Source organism: Anomaloglossus baeobatrachus, chromosome 9, assembly GCF_048569485.1.
Source record: "Anomaloglossus baeobatrachus isolate aAnoBae1 chromosome 9, aAnoBae1.hap1, whole genome shotgun sequence".
NCBI lineage: Eukaryota > Metazoa > Chordata > Amphibia > Anura > Aromobatidae > Anomaloglossus > Anomaloglossus baeobatrachus.
Genome location: NC_134361.1, coordinates 59,607,581 through 59,620,676, shown reverse-complemented (window position 1 = coordinate 59,620,676; position 13,096 = coordinate 59,607,581). Strand labels below are relative to the sequence as shown.

At 48.1% G+C, this 13,096-nt stretch overlaps 1 protein-coding gene across 2 annotated transcripts in view; it reads right to left on the bottom strand.

Annotated features, from left to right (window-relative positions):
• HPRT1 (hypoxanthine phosphoribosyltransferase 1) overlaps nucleotides 1–13,096 on the bottom strand; it is a 93,323-nt gene that overhangs the window by 45,958 nt on the left and 34,269 nt on the right. For both annotated transcript variants that reach the window (XM_075323732.1, XM_075323733.1), the window contains exons 5-7: nucleotides 10,958–10,975; nucleotides 7,704–7,786; nucleotides 371–417 (exon numbers count right to left, since the gene is read on the bottom strand). In XM_075323732.1, the coding sequence (XP_075179847.1) occupies nucleotides 371–417; nucleotides 7,704–7,786; nucleotides 10,958–10,975 (148 nt within the window). The remainder of the gene's footprint in view (nucleotides 1–370; nucleotides 418–7,703; nucleotides 7,787–10,957; nucleotides 10,976–13,096) is intronic.

The window sequence follows — 13,096 nt, the reverse complement described above, 5'->3', positions numbered from 1 at the left end:
TATATATCTCTTGTATCGCCTTGTAGTACGCATGTGCAACTGATCTTTAACCTTTCCCCGCTCATTTCAGTAGTTTGATCTGGGCACATCAGAGTGTGTAGGAGCGGAATGGAGACCTCTGTGTGGATGACGTACAACGTGTCATCCACATGGAGCTAGGAAGGAGGACAGTGATGGAAGGAAGGAGGACAGTGATGGAAGGAAGGAGGACCGTGATGGAAGGAAGGAGGACAGTGATGGAAGGAAGAGAGTCTAGTAGTCTAGAATGCTGTGTATAATAAGGGCTCATTGGTAGTGGTTGCAGCTTATAAAGGGACAAATCTGGTGACAAGTTCCCTTTAATGTCTCATAAAAATCAAAAACTACTTACAATCAGGTCTATAGCCAACACTGCGGGGAGTTCTCTTCACAAGCAAGCTATGCAAAAAAAAATAAAAATATATATATATATATAACTAATTAAAATACAACCAACTTGTTATGAGATACTGGAATCTAAATGATAAACACAGGAAATATTTACTAAACTTGTACCAAATTCTAAATTTTCACTGGGAAGTAACATATTTATATGCACAGAATGGTCAGATCTCTATAAGCCAAAGCAAAGTACAGATATGCAAACCTGTTACTGCAGCACTTTGTCAGTATGGCCCAAACTGTTAATTCTGGGCTGCTACATTTACAACAAGTGTGCGCCTCCTGCTGGCACCTGCCAAAAATATCAACTATTTTATACAAATTTGTATTTGTTAAAAAGGAGTTTTCCAGGAGCATCCAAAATGATAGAGGTTGAAAATAGTAAAAAAAAAGAAGCATTACTTAGCTGATAATTCCCTAGGCACTGCTCCGATGCCTGACAGTCCCTTTCTTTTCCTGCAGCAATTATGGTCATGTGGGCAGACTGCACACTAAACAGAATTACATGTACCATCCACTATGGCGAACCTGTGGCACTCCAGCTGTTGCAAAACTACAATTCCCATAATGCCTGGCCATTCAAAGCAAAAGCTTTGGCTGTGAAGACATGATGGTAATTGTAGTTTTGCAACAGCTGGAGTGCCACAGGTTCGCCATCACTGCGAATAGGGTGTATACTGCACATGACCGCGGCTGGAGAGGAAACAGACTGGTGTTCTAGTAGAGGGGCATTCAGACGATCAAAATAACTCCATCATAGATCAGGCTGCAATGCTAGGAATGGCTGCGCATTTCCCAACCCGAGCGTTGACGGCTGCGGGTCGGGAGAGTCATGACCAGTCCAATTATTACGTTCTGATCTTGGACGGATTTATATGATCATCAGAATGCACCATAAAAATCTTCAAAGCCCTGGTTGTTGAGAACTTTGGATGTGGGAGAGGTGGGGGTGGGGTCACAGAAGTCATAGCCTCCTCAGTGATCGTGAAGTTATCTATCCAATGGATAGATCATAACTACTAAACTTGAAAGTACCCTTTTTAAATTAAAATTATTTAAAGAGGTTTTCCCCATGAATAAAAAGAGAATTTTGTTTACTTACCGTAAATTCTTTTTCTTATAGTTCCGTATTGGGAGACCCAGACATTGGGTGTATAGCTTCTGCCTCCGGAGGACACACAAAGTACTACACTGAAAAGTGTAGCTCCTCCCTCTGAGCTTATACACCCCCTGGAGAACCAGATCTAGCCAGTTTAGTGCAAAAGCTGAAGGAGAATAGCCACCCACAAGTAAAAACAGAGCAAGAACCGGAACAACCGGAGACTCTGTCCACGACAACAGCCGGTGATAACACGCGGAACAAGAAACTGCCAACAGGCAACAGGGAGGGTGCTGGGTCTCCCAATACGGAACTATAAGAAAAAGAATTTACGGTAAGTAAACAAAATTCTCTTTTTCTTTATCGTTCCTATGGGAGACCCAGACATTGGGACGTCTCAAAGCAGTCCATGGGTGGGAATAAACAGAAAAACTAAGAAGTAGGCGGAGCCTAACTTCACAAATGGGCGACAGCCGCCTGAAGGATGCGTCTGCCAAAGCTCGCATCTGCCGAAGCATGAGCATGCACTTGATAGTGCTTTGAAAAGGTATGCAGGCTAGTCCAAGTGGCAGGCTGACAGACTTGCTGAGCCGTAGCCTGGTGCCTGAAAGCCCAAGAGGCACCGACAGCTCTGGTCGAGTGTGCCTTGATCCCCGGCGGGAGAGGCACCTGAGAACACTGGTAGGCATCCGAAATGGTCGACCTAATCAAACGGGCTAAGGTCGGCTTAGAAGCAGAGAGGCCCTTACGCCGACCTGTGGTTAGCACAAAAAGAGAGGTGCCCCGCCTAAGAGCAGCGGTGCGAGACACATAGATCCGGAGCGCCCGCACCAGATCCAGAGTATGCAACGCTTTTTCAAAGCGATGAACAGGAGCCGGGCAAAAGGAAGGTAGGGTAATGTCCTGGTTAAGGTGGAAAGGAGAAACCACCTTAGGGAGAAAGTCCGGAGTCGGACGGAGAACCACCTTGTCTTGATGAAAAACCAAAAAAGGTGACTCCGAAGAGAGTGCAGCCAAATCAGAGACTCTCCTGAGGGAAGTTATGGCCACTAGAAAGACCACCTTCTGTGAAAGACGAAACAAAGAAACCTCCCTAAGAGGCTCAAAGGGGGGTTTCTGCAAAACCGTGAGAACCAAATTGAGGTCCCAGGGATCCAAGGGCCGCCGGTAAGGCGGAATGATGTGAGTCGCACCTTGCATGAAGGTGCGGACCTGAGCCAGCCGGGCGAGACGCCGCTGGAACAGCACTGACAGAGCCGAGACTTGTCCCTTGAGAGAGTTGAGGGACAGTCCCAGCTGCAGACCGGACTGTAGAAAAGACAGAAGGGTCGGCAGGGAAAAAGGCCAAGGAGAATGGCCGGAAGAGCGACACCAGGACAGGAAAATTTTCCAAGTCCTGTGATAGATCTTGGCAGAGGAAGACTTACGGGCCCGAGTCATAGTGGAGATGACCTCAGGGGGGATACCGGAAGCCGTCAAGATCCAGGACTCAAGAGCCACGCCGTCAACCTGAGAGCCGCAGAATTCTGGCGGCAAAACGGACCTTGTGAGAGAAGGTCTGGACGGTCCGGAAGATGCCACGGCACCTCTACGGACAGATGGAGCAGGTCTGGGTACCAAGCTCGCCTGGGCCAGTCCGGAGCAATGAGGATGACTCGACGGCCCTCCATTCTGATCTTGTGCAGAACTCTGGGCAAGAGAGCTAGAGGGGGAAACACGTAGGACAGACGAAACTTGGACCAGTCTTGAACCAGAGCGTCCGCGGCGAAGGCCTGAGGATCGTGGGAGCGAGCCACGTAAACCGGAACCTTGTTGTTGTGACGGGATGCCATTAGGTCCACTTCCGGAGTGCCCCACTTGCGGCAGATTGACTGAAACACTGCCGGATGCAGGGACCACTCGCCACTGTCCACGGTTTGACGGCTGAGATAATCTGCTTCCCAGTTTTCCACACCTGGGATGTGGACTGCGGATGTGGTGGACTTGGAGTCCTCCGTCCATTGAAGGATGCGTTGTACCTCCAACATTGCCAGGCGGCTGCGTGTCCCGCCTTGGTGATTGATGTAGGCAACCGGTCGCGTTGTCCGACTGGACTCGGATGTGCTTGCCCGCCAATAGGTGGTGAAAAGCTAGGAGAGCCAGCAGCACGGCTCTGGTTTCCAGCACATTGATCGAGAGGGCTGACTCGGGCGGAGTCCAGGTGCCCTGCGCTCGGTGGTGGAGACATACCGCTCCCCAGCCGGATAGACTGGTATCCGTGGTGAGGATCACCCAGGACGGGGCCAGGAAGGAGCGCCCCTGAGACAGAGAGAGGGGCCGAAGCCACCACTGAAGAGAGCTCCTGGTCTGTGGCGACAGAGCCACTAACCTGTGCAAGGAGGAAGGCCGCTTGTCCCAACAGCGGAGAATGTCCAGCTGCAGTGGCCGCAGATGGAACTGGGCAAAAGGAACAGCCTCCATTGACACCACCATCTGACCCAGCACCTGCATCAGGTGCCTGATGGAATAACGGCGGGGCCTCAGCAGAGAGCGCACCGCCAGTTGGAGGGACTGCTGTTTGATTAAGGGCAACTTCACAAGTGCTGGCAGAGTCTCGAACTGCATCCCTAGGTACGTGAGCCTCTGGGTCGGAGTCAGAGTGGATTTGGGCAGATTGACAAGCCACCCGAATTGGGCTAGAGTGGCGAGAGTGAGCGAGACACTCCGCTGACAGTCTGCGCTGGATGAAGCCTTGACTAGAAGGTCGTCCAGGTAAGGAATCACTGCCAACCCCTGGAGGTGCAGAACCGCAACCACTGCTGCCATGACCTTGGTGAATACCCGAGGGGCCGTGGCTAACCCGAAGGGGAGAGCCACGAATTGGAAATATTCCTCTCCGATTGCAAAACGTAGCCAACGCTGGTGTGAAACTGAAATTGGCACATGCAGATAGGCATCTCTGATGTCGATGGATGCCAGGAAATCCCCTTTCTGTCATTGAGGCAATGACTGACCGCAGAGACTCCATGCGAAAATGCCGCACCTGAACATGCTTGTTGAGAAGCTTGAGATCCAGGATGGGCCGGAAGAAACCGTTCTTTTTGGGGACTAGGAAGAGATTTGAGTAGAAACCTCTGAACCATTCCCGGGCGGGAACCGGTACAATTACCCCGTTGGCCTGCAAGGATGCCACGGCCTGAGAGAAGGCGGCGGCCTTGGAGCAGGGGGGAGTTGACATCTGCCTTCCACTCTCTAAGCCACAAGATCGTGCGGATAGCGAGGGAATTAGCCGAAGCCACCGCAGTGCGGTGAGAAGCCTCCAGCATGGCAGACATGGCATAGGATGAAAAAGCTGATGCTTGGGAAGTTAAGGTAACCAGTTCGGGCATAGATTCCCTGGTGAGGGAATGCATCTCCTCCAGAGAAGCAGAGATGGCTTTGAAAGCCCACACTGCTGCAAAAGTTGGGGAGAACGAGGCCCCTGCCGCCTCATATACAGATTTGGCCAGAAGGTCAACCTGGCGGTCAGTGGAATCCTTAAGAGAGGTGCCATCAGCCACTGATACAACGGTCCGGGCTGAGAGTCTAGACACCGGGGAGTCTACCTTTGGTGAATGAGCCCACTCCTTAACCACCTCAGGTGGAAAGGGAAAACGGTCATCAGAACTACGCTTTGGGAAGCGTTTGTCAGGACAGGCCCTAGGCTTGGTCACAGCGGCCTGAAAACTGGAGTGGTTAAAGAACACACCCTTTGTAAAGGCATCCTCCTCGTCCTGCGAGTCAGGTTCTGAAACAGAGCCGCAAGACGAGGAAGGAGAGGGAGCCCTGCGTCTCCTTTTAGGAGGACGGGGTCTGGGACCAGATGAGGAATCCTCTGTGAGCTCCGCTGAGAGAGCCCTAGCAGCAGAGGCACCCTGTGAAGGGGGCTGATGCATGTTCAGCAAAGTCCTGGACAGATGTCCCATGGAGTCGGCAAAAGACTGGGAGATAGACCTAGAAAAGGATTCTACCCAAGCCGGGGGTTCAGCCACAGGAGCCGGAGCAGCCGGAGAGACCACTGGGGGTGCGATTCCAGGCTGAGGCATCGTCAGGTTAGAGCAGGCATCACAATGTGGATAGGTGCTCGGTTCAGGCAGTAGAAGCTTACATGCAGTGCACACATAATACAGCTTTGGAGCCTTGCTCCTCGTCTGAGACATGCTGCTAGAGTGGGGGCTCTGCCAGAATGACCCCCAGAGAGTATATACAGAGTATATACAGAGGTCCACAACCAGAGGTTGTGGCTTACCAGACCGCTGGAGCGGTGTTGTGTGCCCTCCAGATCCCGAAGCCCGGACCCCCAAGCACCTCAGCAGGGATGCTGCAGCCAGCGCTGATCGCAGAGAAAACGCTGAGAAAATGGCGCCGGAGCGAAGAGAGGGGGCGGGACCTACTCTGAGAGCGGGATCTGGAGGGCCATAGAGACTTACAGGGGAGGAGACATGTACCCAATGAGGAGTGTCCCTCCCCTGTGCAGAACGGCCGCTGGGCGGAGCCGTGCTGTCCCTCTGCATGAATGACATGCGAGGGCAGTGAAACCGAAAGTAGGCCTCCGGCGAGGCCGGGGCCTAAATTTGAGCGGTGCGGCCGGCGCGCAGGCACCATCGGCGCGGTTCTCAGGCGACAGCCAGAGAACCCGCTGGAAATGTCATAAAAATCACTCAGCACACTCTCCCACCACAAAGTACAAGGGACCCCCATATATAAACATCTCAGGTACTTAGCTTGCTGAGACGCAGGGTTCCAAGTCCCTGGGGATGGGTGCTCCGGTCCAGCAGGATCCTGAAGGGCTGCGGATGGAGACCGGTCTCCTGCCAAGCATGGAGAGCCGTGCTGGCTCCCACTTCAAGCCAGAGCCCAGGAGGGATGGTGAAGGAGCGCGGCATGTAAGGCTCCAGCCTTGGAATCAACCTTAACAGCACCGCCGACACAATGGGGTGAGAAGGGACATGCCGGGGGTCCAGGCTTGGACCCGCTTTTCTTCAAACTCTTTCCAAAAATGAAAAATCAGATGAGAATGCATGTGTGGATGTATGCCTCCTGAACACAAAGCCATAAACTGGCTAGATCTGGTTCTCCAGGGGGTGTATAAGCTCAGAGGGAGGAGCTACACTTTTGAGTGTAGTACTTTAGCTTCTGCCTCCGGAGGACACACAAACACCCAATGTCTGGGTCTCCCATAGGAACGATAAAGAAAGTTAAATTTTAAAGTTCATTAGATAGATAGATACTGTAATAATAATAATTTACACCATTGGATGTGCTCCTGTGCTCAGATCTTATATATGTGTCCCTGCTATGTACTGTGTATTATGTAATTGCAGTGTCTGACCGTACAGGGACATGGTCTGATCCTACCACAGCTCCTGGGGCGGGGATGATGCAAAAGAGAATATACAGATAGCACAGCTTGTAAGGGAATACATTTCCCTGCCTGTTTTTTTAAAAAAAAATCTTTTACCTCAAAAATTATTTGCGATCCCGTGCTGTAATTTCTTTATACTCTTTTGTGTCCTTCCCGGCCCAGGAGCTGTGGTATGATCAGACCATGTTCCTGTACGGTCAGACACGGCCATTACACAGCACGGTCACATATATAAAGATTATCTCAGCACAGGAACACATCCAAATGTGGAAATTATTATTACACGATGTATTGGTTAAAATTTACTTTGTTCATGGGAAAACCCCTTTCAAGTGTAACTGTCAATTTATAAGAAAGAAAAAAAATGTATATATTACAGGCACTGCATAGGGTTTTTGATGAGTGTAGGTCCGGGTCCCGAGACCTCCACTGATCTGACGTACACAGCTGCACGCACAGAGCAGTGTACAGGTTGCATAGTAGGTCTATAGGTCTGTACATTCACTCTCAGAGCGGTGTATGAACCCATAGACTTTGGAGCCCATACACCTGTGGGGCAGGTCATGCCGTGAGCTGCAGACTTCAGAGCAGAACACTGACAAATCAATGGGGGGTCTCAAGACCTGGACGTGCACCAGTCTACAACACTATCCAGCGCTAGTGATCTATATAAAAACTTTTATAAAATGACAGCTTCACTTTAACAAAATAATTTCAGGACAGGTTTACTTTTATCCATAATATTTGCAGAAGCATTGAGGAATATTCTCCATCAATCCTGAGAGCTCTTCTCATTGTTACCTGGCTACTTTCACCATCTTGGGATTGTACTTCTGCAGCATTGCTAGTAACGTCTTCATGGTTTTTCCCGTATCAATGATGTCCTAAAAGAACCATAAAAAAAATTAAATCACCTTGCAAATATGTATCCATTCAATAGGTGCTCCTCTTATTAAAGGGAACCTGTCACCAGATATGGAGACTATAAGCTGCAGCCACCACCAGTGGGCTCTTATATACAGCATCCTAACATGGTGTATATAAGAGCCCAGGCCACTGTGTAGAACATAAAAATCACTTTATAATACTCACCTAAACGACTGCTGCGGTGGAGTTGAGTCATTTAGGCGTCTCTGTTCTCTGGTGCCGGCGCCTCCTCTTTCAGCCATCTTTGGCCTCTTTCTTCTGAAGCCGGAGTGCATGACGTGTCCTACATCATCCACACTAGCCGGCATTGAGGTCCTGGGCAGATCAAAGTATTGTAGTGCGCCTGCGCGGGACCGGCGAGTGTGTATGACATAGGACGAGTCGCACACACAGGTTTCAAAATGAGGACGAAGATGGCCGAAAGAGGAGGCGCCGGCAACGGAGACGCCCATATGACCCAACTCCACCGCAGCAACCGTTTAGGTACATATTATAAATTGATTTTTACGTTCTATACAGCAGCCTGGGCTCTTATATACAGCATGTTAGAATGCTGTATATAAGACCATACTGGTGGTGGCCGCAGCTTAAAGGCCCCAAAACTGGTGACAGATTCCCTTTAATGTTACAAAGTTTTAATGACAGCATATTCATTCCAGCACCTACAGTGGCTACAAGTAGTATTCAACCCCCTGCAGATTTAGCAGGTTTGATAAGATGCAAATAAGTTAGAGCCTGCAAACTTCAAACAAGAGCAGGATTTATTAACAGATGCATAAATCTTACAAACCAACAAGTTATGTTGCTCAGTTAAATTTTAATAAATTTTCAACATAAAAGTGTGGGTCAATTATTATTCAACCCCTAGGTTTAATATTTTGTGGAATAACCCTTGTTTGCAATTACAGCTAATAATCGTCTTTTATAAGACCTGATCAGGCCGGCACAGGTCTCTGCAGTTATCTTGGCCCACTCCTCCATGCAGATCTTCTCCAAGTTATCTAGGTTCTTTGGGTTTGTCATGTGGACTTTAATCTTGAGCTCCTTCCACAAGTTTTCAATTGGGTTAAGGTCAGGAGACTGACTAGGCCACTGCAACACCTTGATTTTTTTCCCTCTTGAACCAGGCCTTGGTTTTCTTGGCTGTGTGCTTTGGGTCGTTGTCTTGTTGGAAGATGAAATGACGACCCATCTTAAGATCCTTGATGGAGGAGCGGAGGTTCTTGGCCAAAATCTCCAGGTAGGCCGTGCTATCCATCTTCCCATAGATACGGACCAGATGGCCAGGCCCCTTGGCTGAGAAACAGCCCCACAGCATGATGCTGCCACCACCATGCTTGACTGTAGGGATGGTATTCTTGGGGTCGTATGCAGTGCCATCCAGTCTCCAAACGTCACGTGTGTGGTTGGCACCAAAGATCTCGATCTTGGTCTCGTCAGACCAGAGAACCTTGAACCAGTCTGTCTCAGAGTCCTCCAAGTGATCATGAGCAAACTGTAGACGAGCCTTGACATGACGCTTTGAAAGTAAAGGTACCTTACGGGCTCGTCTGGAACGGAGACCATTGCAGTGGAGTACGTTACTTATGGTATTGACTGAAACCAAGCTCCCCACTGCCATGAGATCTTCCCGGAGATCCTTCCTTGTTGTCCTTGGGTTAGCCTTGACTCTTCGGACAAGCCTGGCCTCGGCACGGGTGGAAACTTTCAAATGCTGTCCAGGCAGTGGAAGGCTAACAGTAGTTCCATAAGCCTTCCACTTCCGGATGATGCTCCCAACAGTGGAGACAGGTAGGCCCAACTCCTTGGAAAGGGTTTTGTACCCCTTGCCAAGCCTTGTGACCCTCCACGATCTTGTCTCTGATGGCCTTGGAATGCTCCTTTGTCTTTCCCATGTTGACCAAGTATGAGTGCTGTTCACAAGTTTGGGGAGGGTCTTAATTAGTCAGAAAAGGCTGGAAAAAGAGATAATTAATCCAAACATGTGAAGCTCATTGTTCTTTGTGCCTGAAATACTTCTTAATACTTTAGGGGAACCAAACAGAATTCTGGTGGTTTGAGGGGTTGAATAATAAATGACCCTCTGAATAAACTTTTCACAATTTAAAAAAAAAAAGAAATAAAAAAATAAATAACATTATTTTTTGCTGCATTTCACACTTCCAGGCTGATCTACAGTCCCAAATGTCACAATGCCAAGTTAATTCCGAATGTGTAAACCTGCTAAATCTGCAGGGGGTTGAATACTACTTGTAGGCACTGTAGTTTCTGACATGACCTGGCATGGAGAGATCACTACAAGATGCCTTATTACTTATTAAATAATTATTTGTCACATTAGAGAAGAAGTTTGAGGGCCCAAGAGATTGTCGTAGTCCCTTTATTTGGAAATAAGAGAATTTGCCTTTATTTTATATTACAGCCTATAGTTTAGTATACTATCTACAGTACTATTTGTGTTCTATACATTCCATACACCTGATTAATAATGACTGACACATCCAAGAGAACAATAAGGCTATGTGCCCACGGGACTCTGTATCTGCAGATTTTTCTGCATCAAAATCCGCAGCTTTCCCCTGGAATCCGCACCTTTTCATAGATGCGGATTTGACGCGGATTTTGCGTTGTTTTTTTTTTTTTTTTTTTTTTTTTTTAATTTAATTGAATAGGCAAAATCTGCAACAATAATTGACATGCTGCAGATTTTTCCGCACGAAAATCCGCACGATTTCCGCTGCGGAAAAATCCGCAGCGTGGGCACAGCATTTCCCAAATGCCATAGAAATGGCTAGGGAGTAGCTGTGCTGCAGAATTCTGGAAAATCCGCAGCTTTTCCGCGAGAAATCCGCGGCAAAATCCGCGCATTTTCCGCAGCGTGGGCACATAGCCTTAGAAATGTACATCAACTTGTTCGGCGCCTATAACGAGCATCTTTAGTATTTTCTAACTGGCAGCATGTGAAGACTTTAGGGAACATGTAACCAAGGCCCTTAGATGATCATATTTGATCTCTGCCCCCCACAAAGCACCAGATCCTAGTAGGTCTTGCTAATCCAGAGCCATTAATATTATGTAGCTAATAAAGCTTTCTTTGAGAAGTACAATGAGATTTAATGTGAACTCACCTCAACAATTAACACATTCTGCAAAAAAAGAAAAGATGTGTAAAACACTTAATTCAAGTAAATCGTAATATAGTAATATAGCAGATACACACACGAAGGCCCAAATTCATCAAAGCCTTTGCACCTTTTTTTCTGGAGTAAAATTTCTCTTAATATTGACTTTAAGACTTTTTTTTTTATAAAGGTAACTTCACTTAGTTTGTTTTCTTTAATTTCACAATGTAGGCGCAGTTTTCCTTATCCAGAAATTTTAGTCCAATTCCTTATTTCTAAAGTTTCCAAAAAAAAAAAAATTACAAAGTTTGTGCACAATCGTACTTCAGGATTCTCCTGGAGAACAAAGTCTGCCCAATGTTATTTTTTACACAAAAGGAAAATAAAACATTCTAAAAGGGTCAAGGGAATTTTTTTCTTAAAATTTATCTTCCTAAAAGCAGCATTTAAAAAAAGAGAATTTTGTTTACTTACCGTAAATTCTTTTTCTTATAGTTCCGTATTGGGAGACCCAGACATTGGGTGTATAGCTTCTGCCTCCGGAGGACACACAAAGTACTACACTCAAAAGTGTAGGTCCTCCCTCTGAGCTTAAAAACCCCCTGGAGAACCAGATCTAGCCAGTTTAGTGCAAAAGCTGAAGGAGAATAGCCACCCACAAGTAAAAACAGAGCAAGAACCGGAACAACCGGAGCCTCTGTCTACGACAACAGCCGATGATAACACGCAGAACAAGAAACTGCCAAGAGGCAACAGGGAGGGTGCTGGGTCTCCCAATACGGAACTATTAGAAAAAGAATTTACGGTAAGTAAACAAAATTCTCTTTTTCTTTATCGTTCCTATGGGAGACCCAGACATTGGGACGTCTCAAAGCAGTCCATGGGTGGGAATAAACAGAAAAACTGAGAAGTAGGCGGGGCCTAACTTCACAAGTGGGCGACAGCCGCCTGAAGGATGCGTCTGCCCAAGCTCGCATCTGCCGAAGCATGAGCATGCACTTGGTAGTGCTTTGAAAAGGTATGCAGGCTAGTCCAAGTGGCAGCCTGACAGACTTGCTGAGCCATAGCCTGGTGCCTGAAAGCCCAAGAGGCACCGACAGCTCTGGTCGAGTGTGCCTTGATCCCCGGCGGGAGAGTCACCTGAGAACACTGGTAGGCATCCGAAATGGTTGACCTAATCCAACGGGCTAAGGTCGGCTTTGAAGCAGAGAAGCCCTTACGCCGACTTGTGGTTAGCACAGAAAGAGAGGTGCCCCGCCTAAGAGCAGCGGTGCGAGACACATAGATCCGGAGCGCCCGCACCAGATCCAGAGTATGCAACGCTTTTTCAAAGCGATGAACAGCAGCCGGACAAAAGGAAGGTAGGGTAATGTCCTGGTTAAGGTGATCGAAAGTGACGCACATCCGGTGCCAGTAACGATGTCACAACGTGTAAAGCCTAGAAGCACCGATAAACAATCGCAAAAGCGTCGAAAATCGGTGATCTGTGTAGTGTCGGTCATTTCCATAATTTCGCTGCAGCGACAGGTACGATGTTGTTCCTCGTTCCTGCGGCAGCACACATCGCTGTGTATGAAGCCGCAGGAGCGAGGAACATCTCCTTACCTGCGTCCCGCCTGCAATGCGGAATGAAGGAGGTGGGCGCCTGCCGTCTGACGTCGCTGTGACGCCGCACGACCCGTCCCCTTAGGAAGGAGGCGGGTCGCCGGCCAGAGCGACGTCGCAGGGCAGGTAAGTCCATGTGAAGCTGCTGTAGCGATAATGCTCTCTACGGCAGCTATCGAAAGATATCACATCTGCGACGGGCGCGGGGACTATTGCGCTCGGCATCGCTACAATCGGCTAGCGATGTCGCAGCGTGCAAAGTACCCCTAAGTCTTGATTTTTTTCTCAGGCTTGCATTAGATGCAAAAAATCCGCAGGTAAAAAATGCAAATGCATTTTTAGTCCATTTCCAATGCGGAAACCCATACAGTTTTCTCCAAGCCAAATACCAGGAGGTATCAAAAACAAAGCAGTTTTGTTTACAGCTTGACAAACCAAAAAGAGACAAAACAGTAGCATCAAAAACACGATAAAAACTAAAAACAAATAAATGCAAGTAAACTAATTTACACGGAATACTCTATGTGGATTTGTTACTCC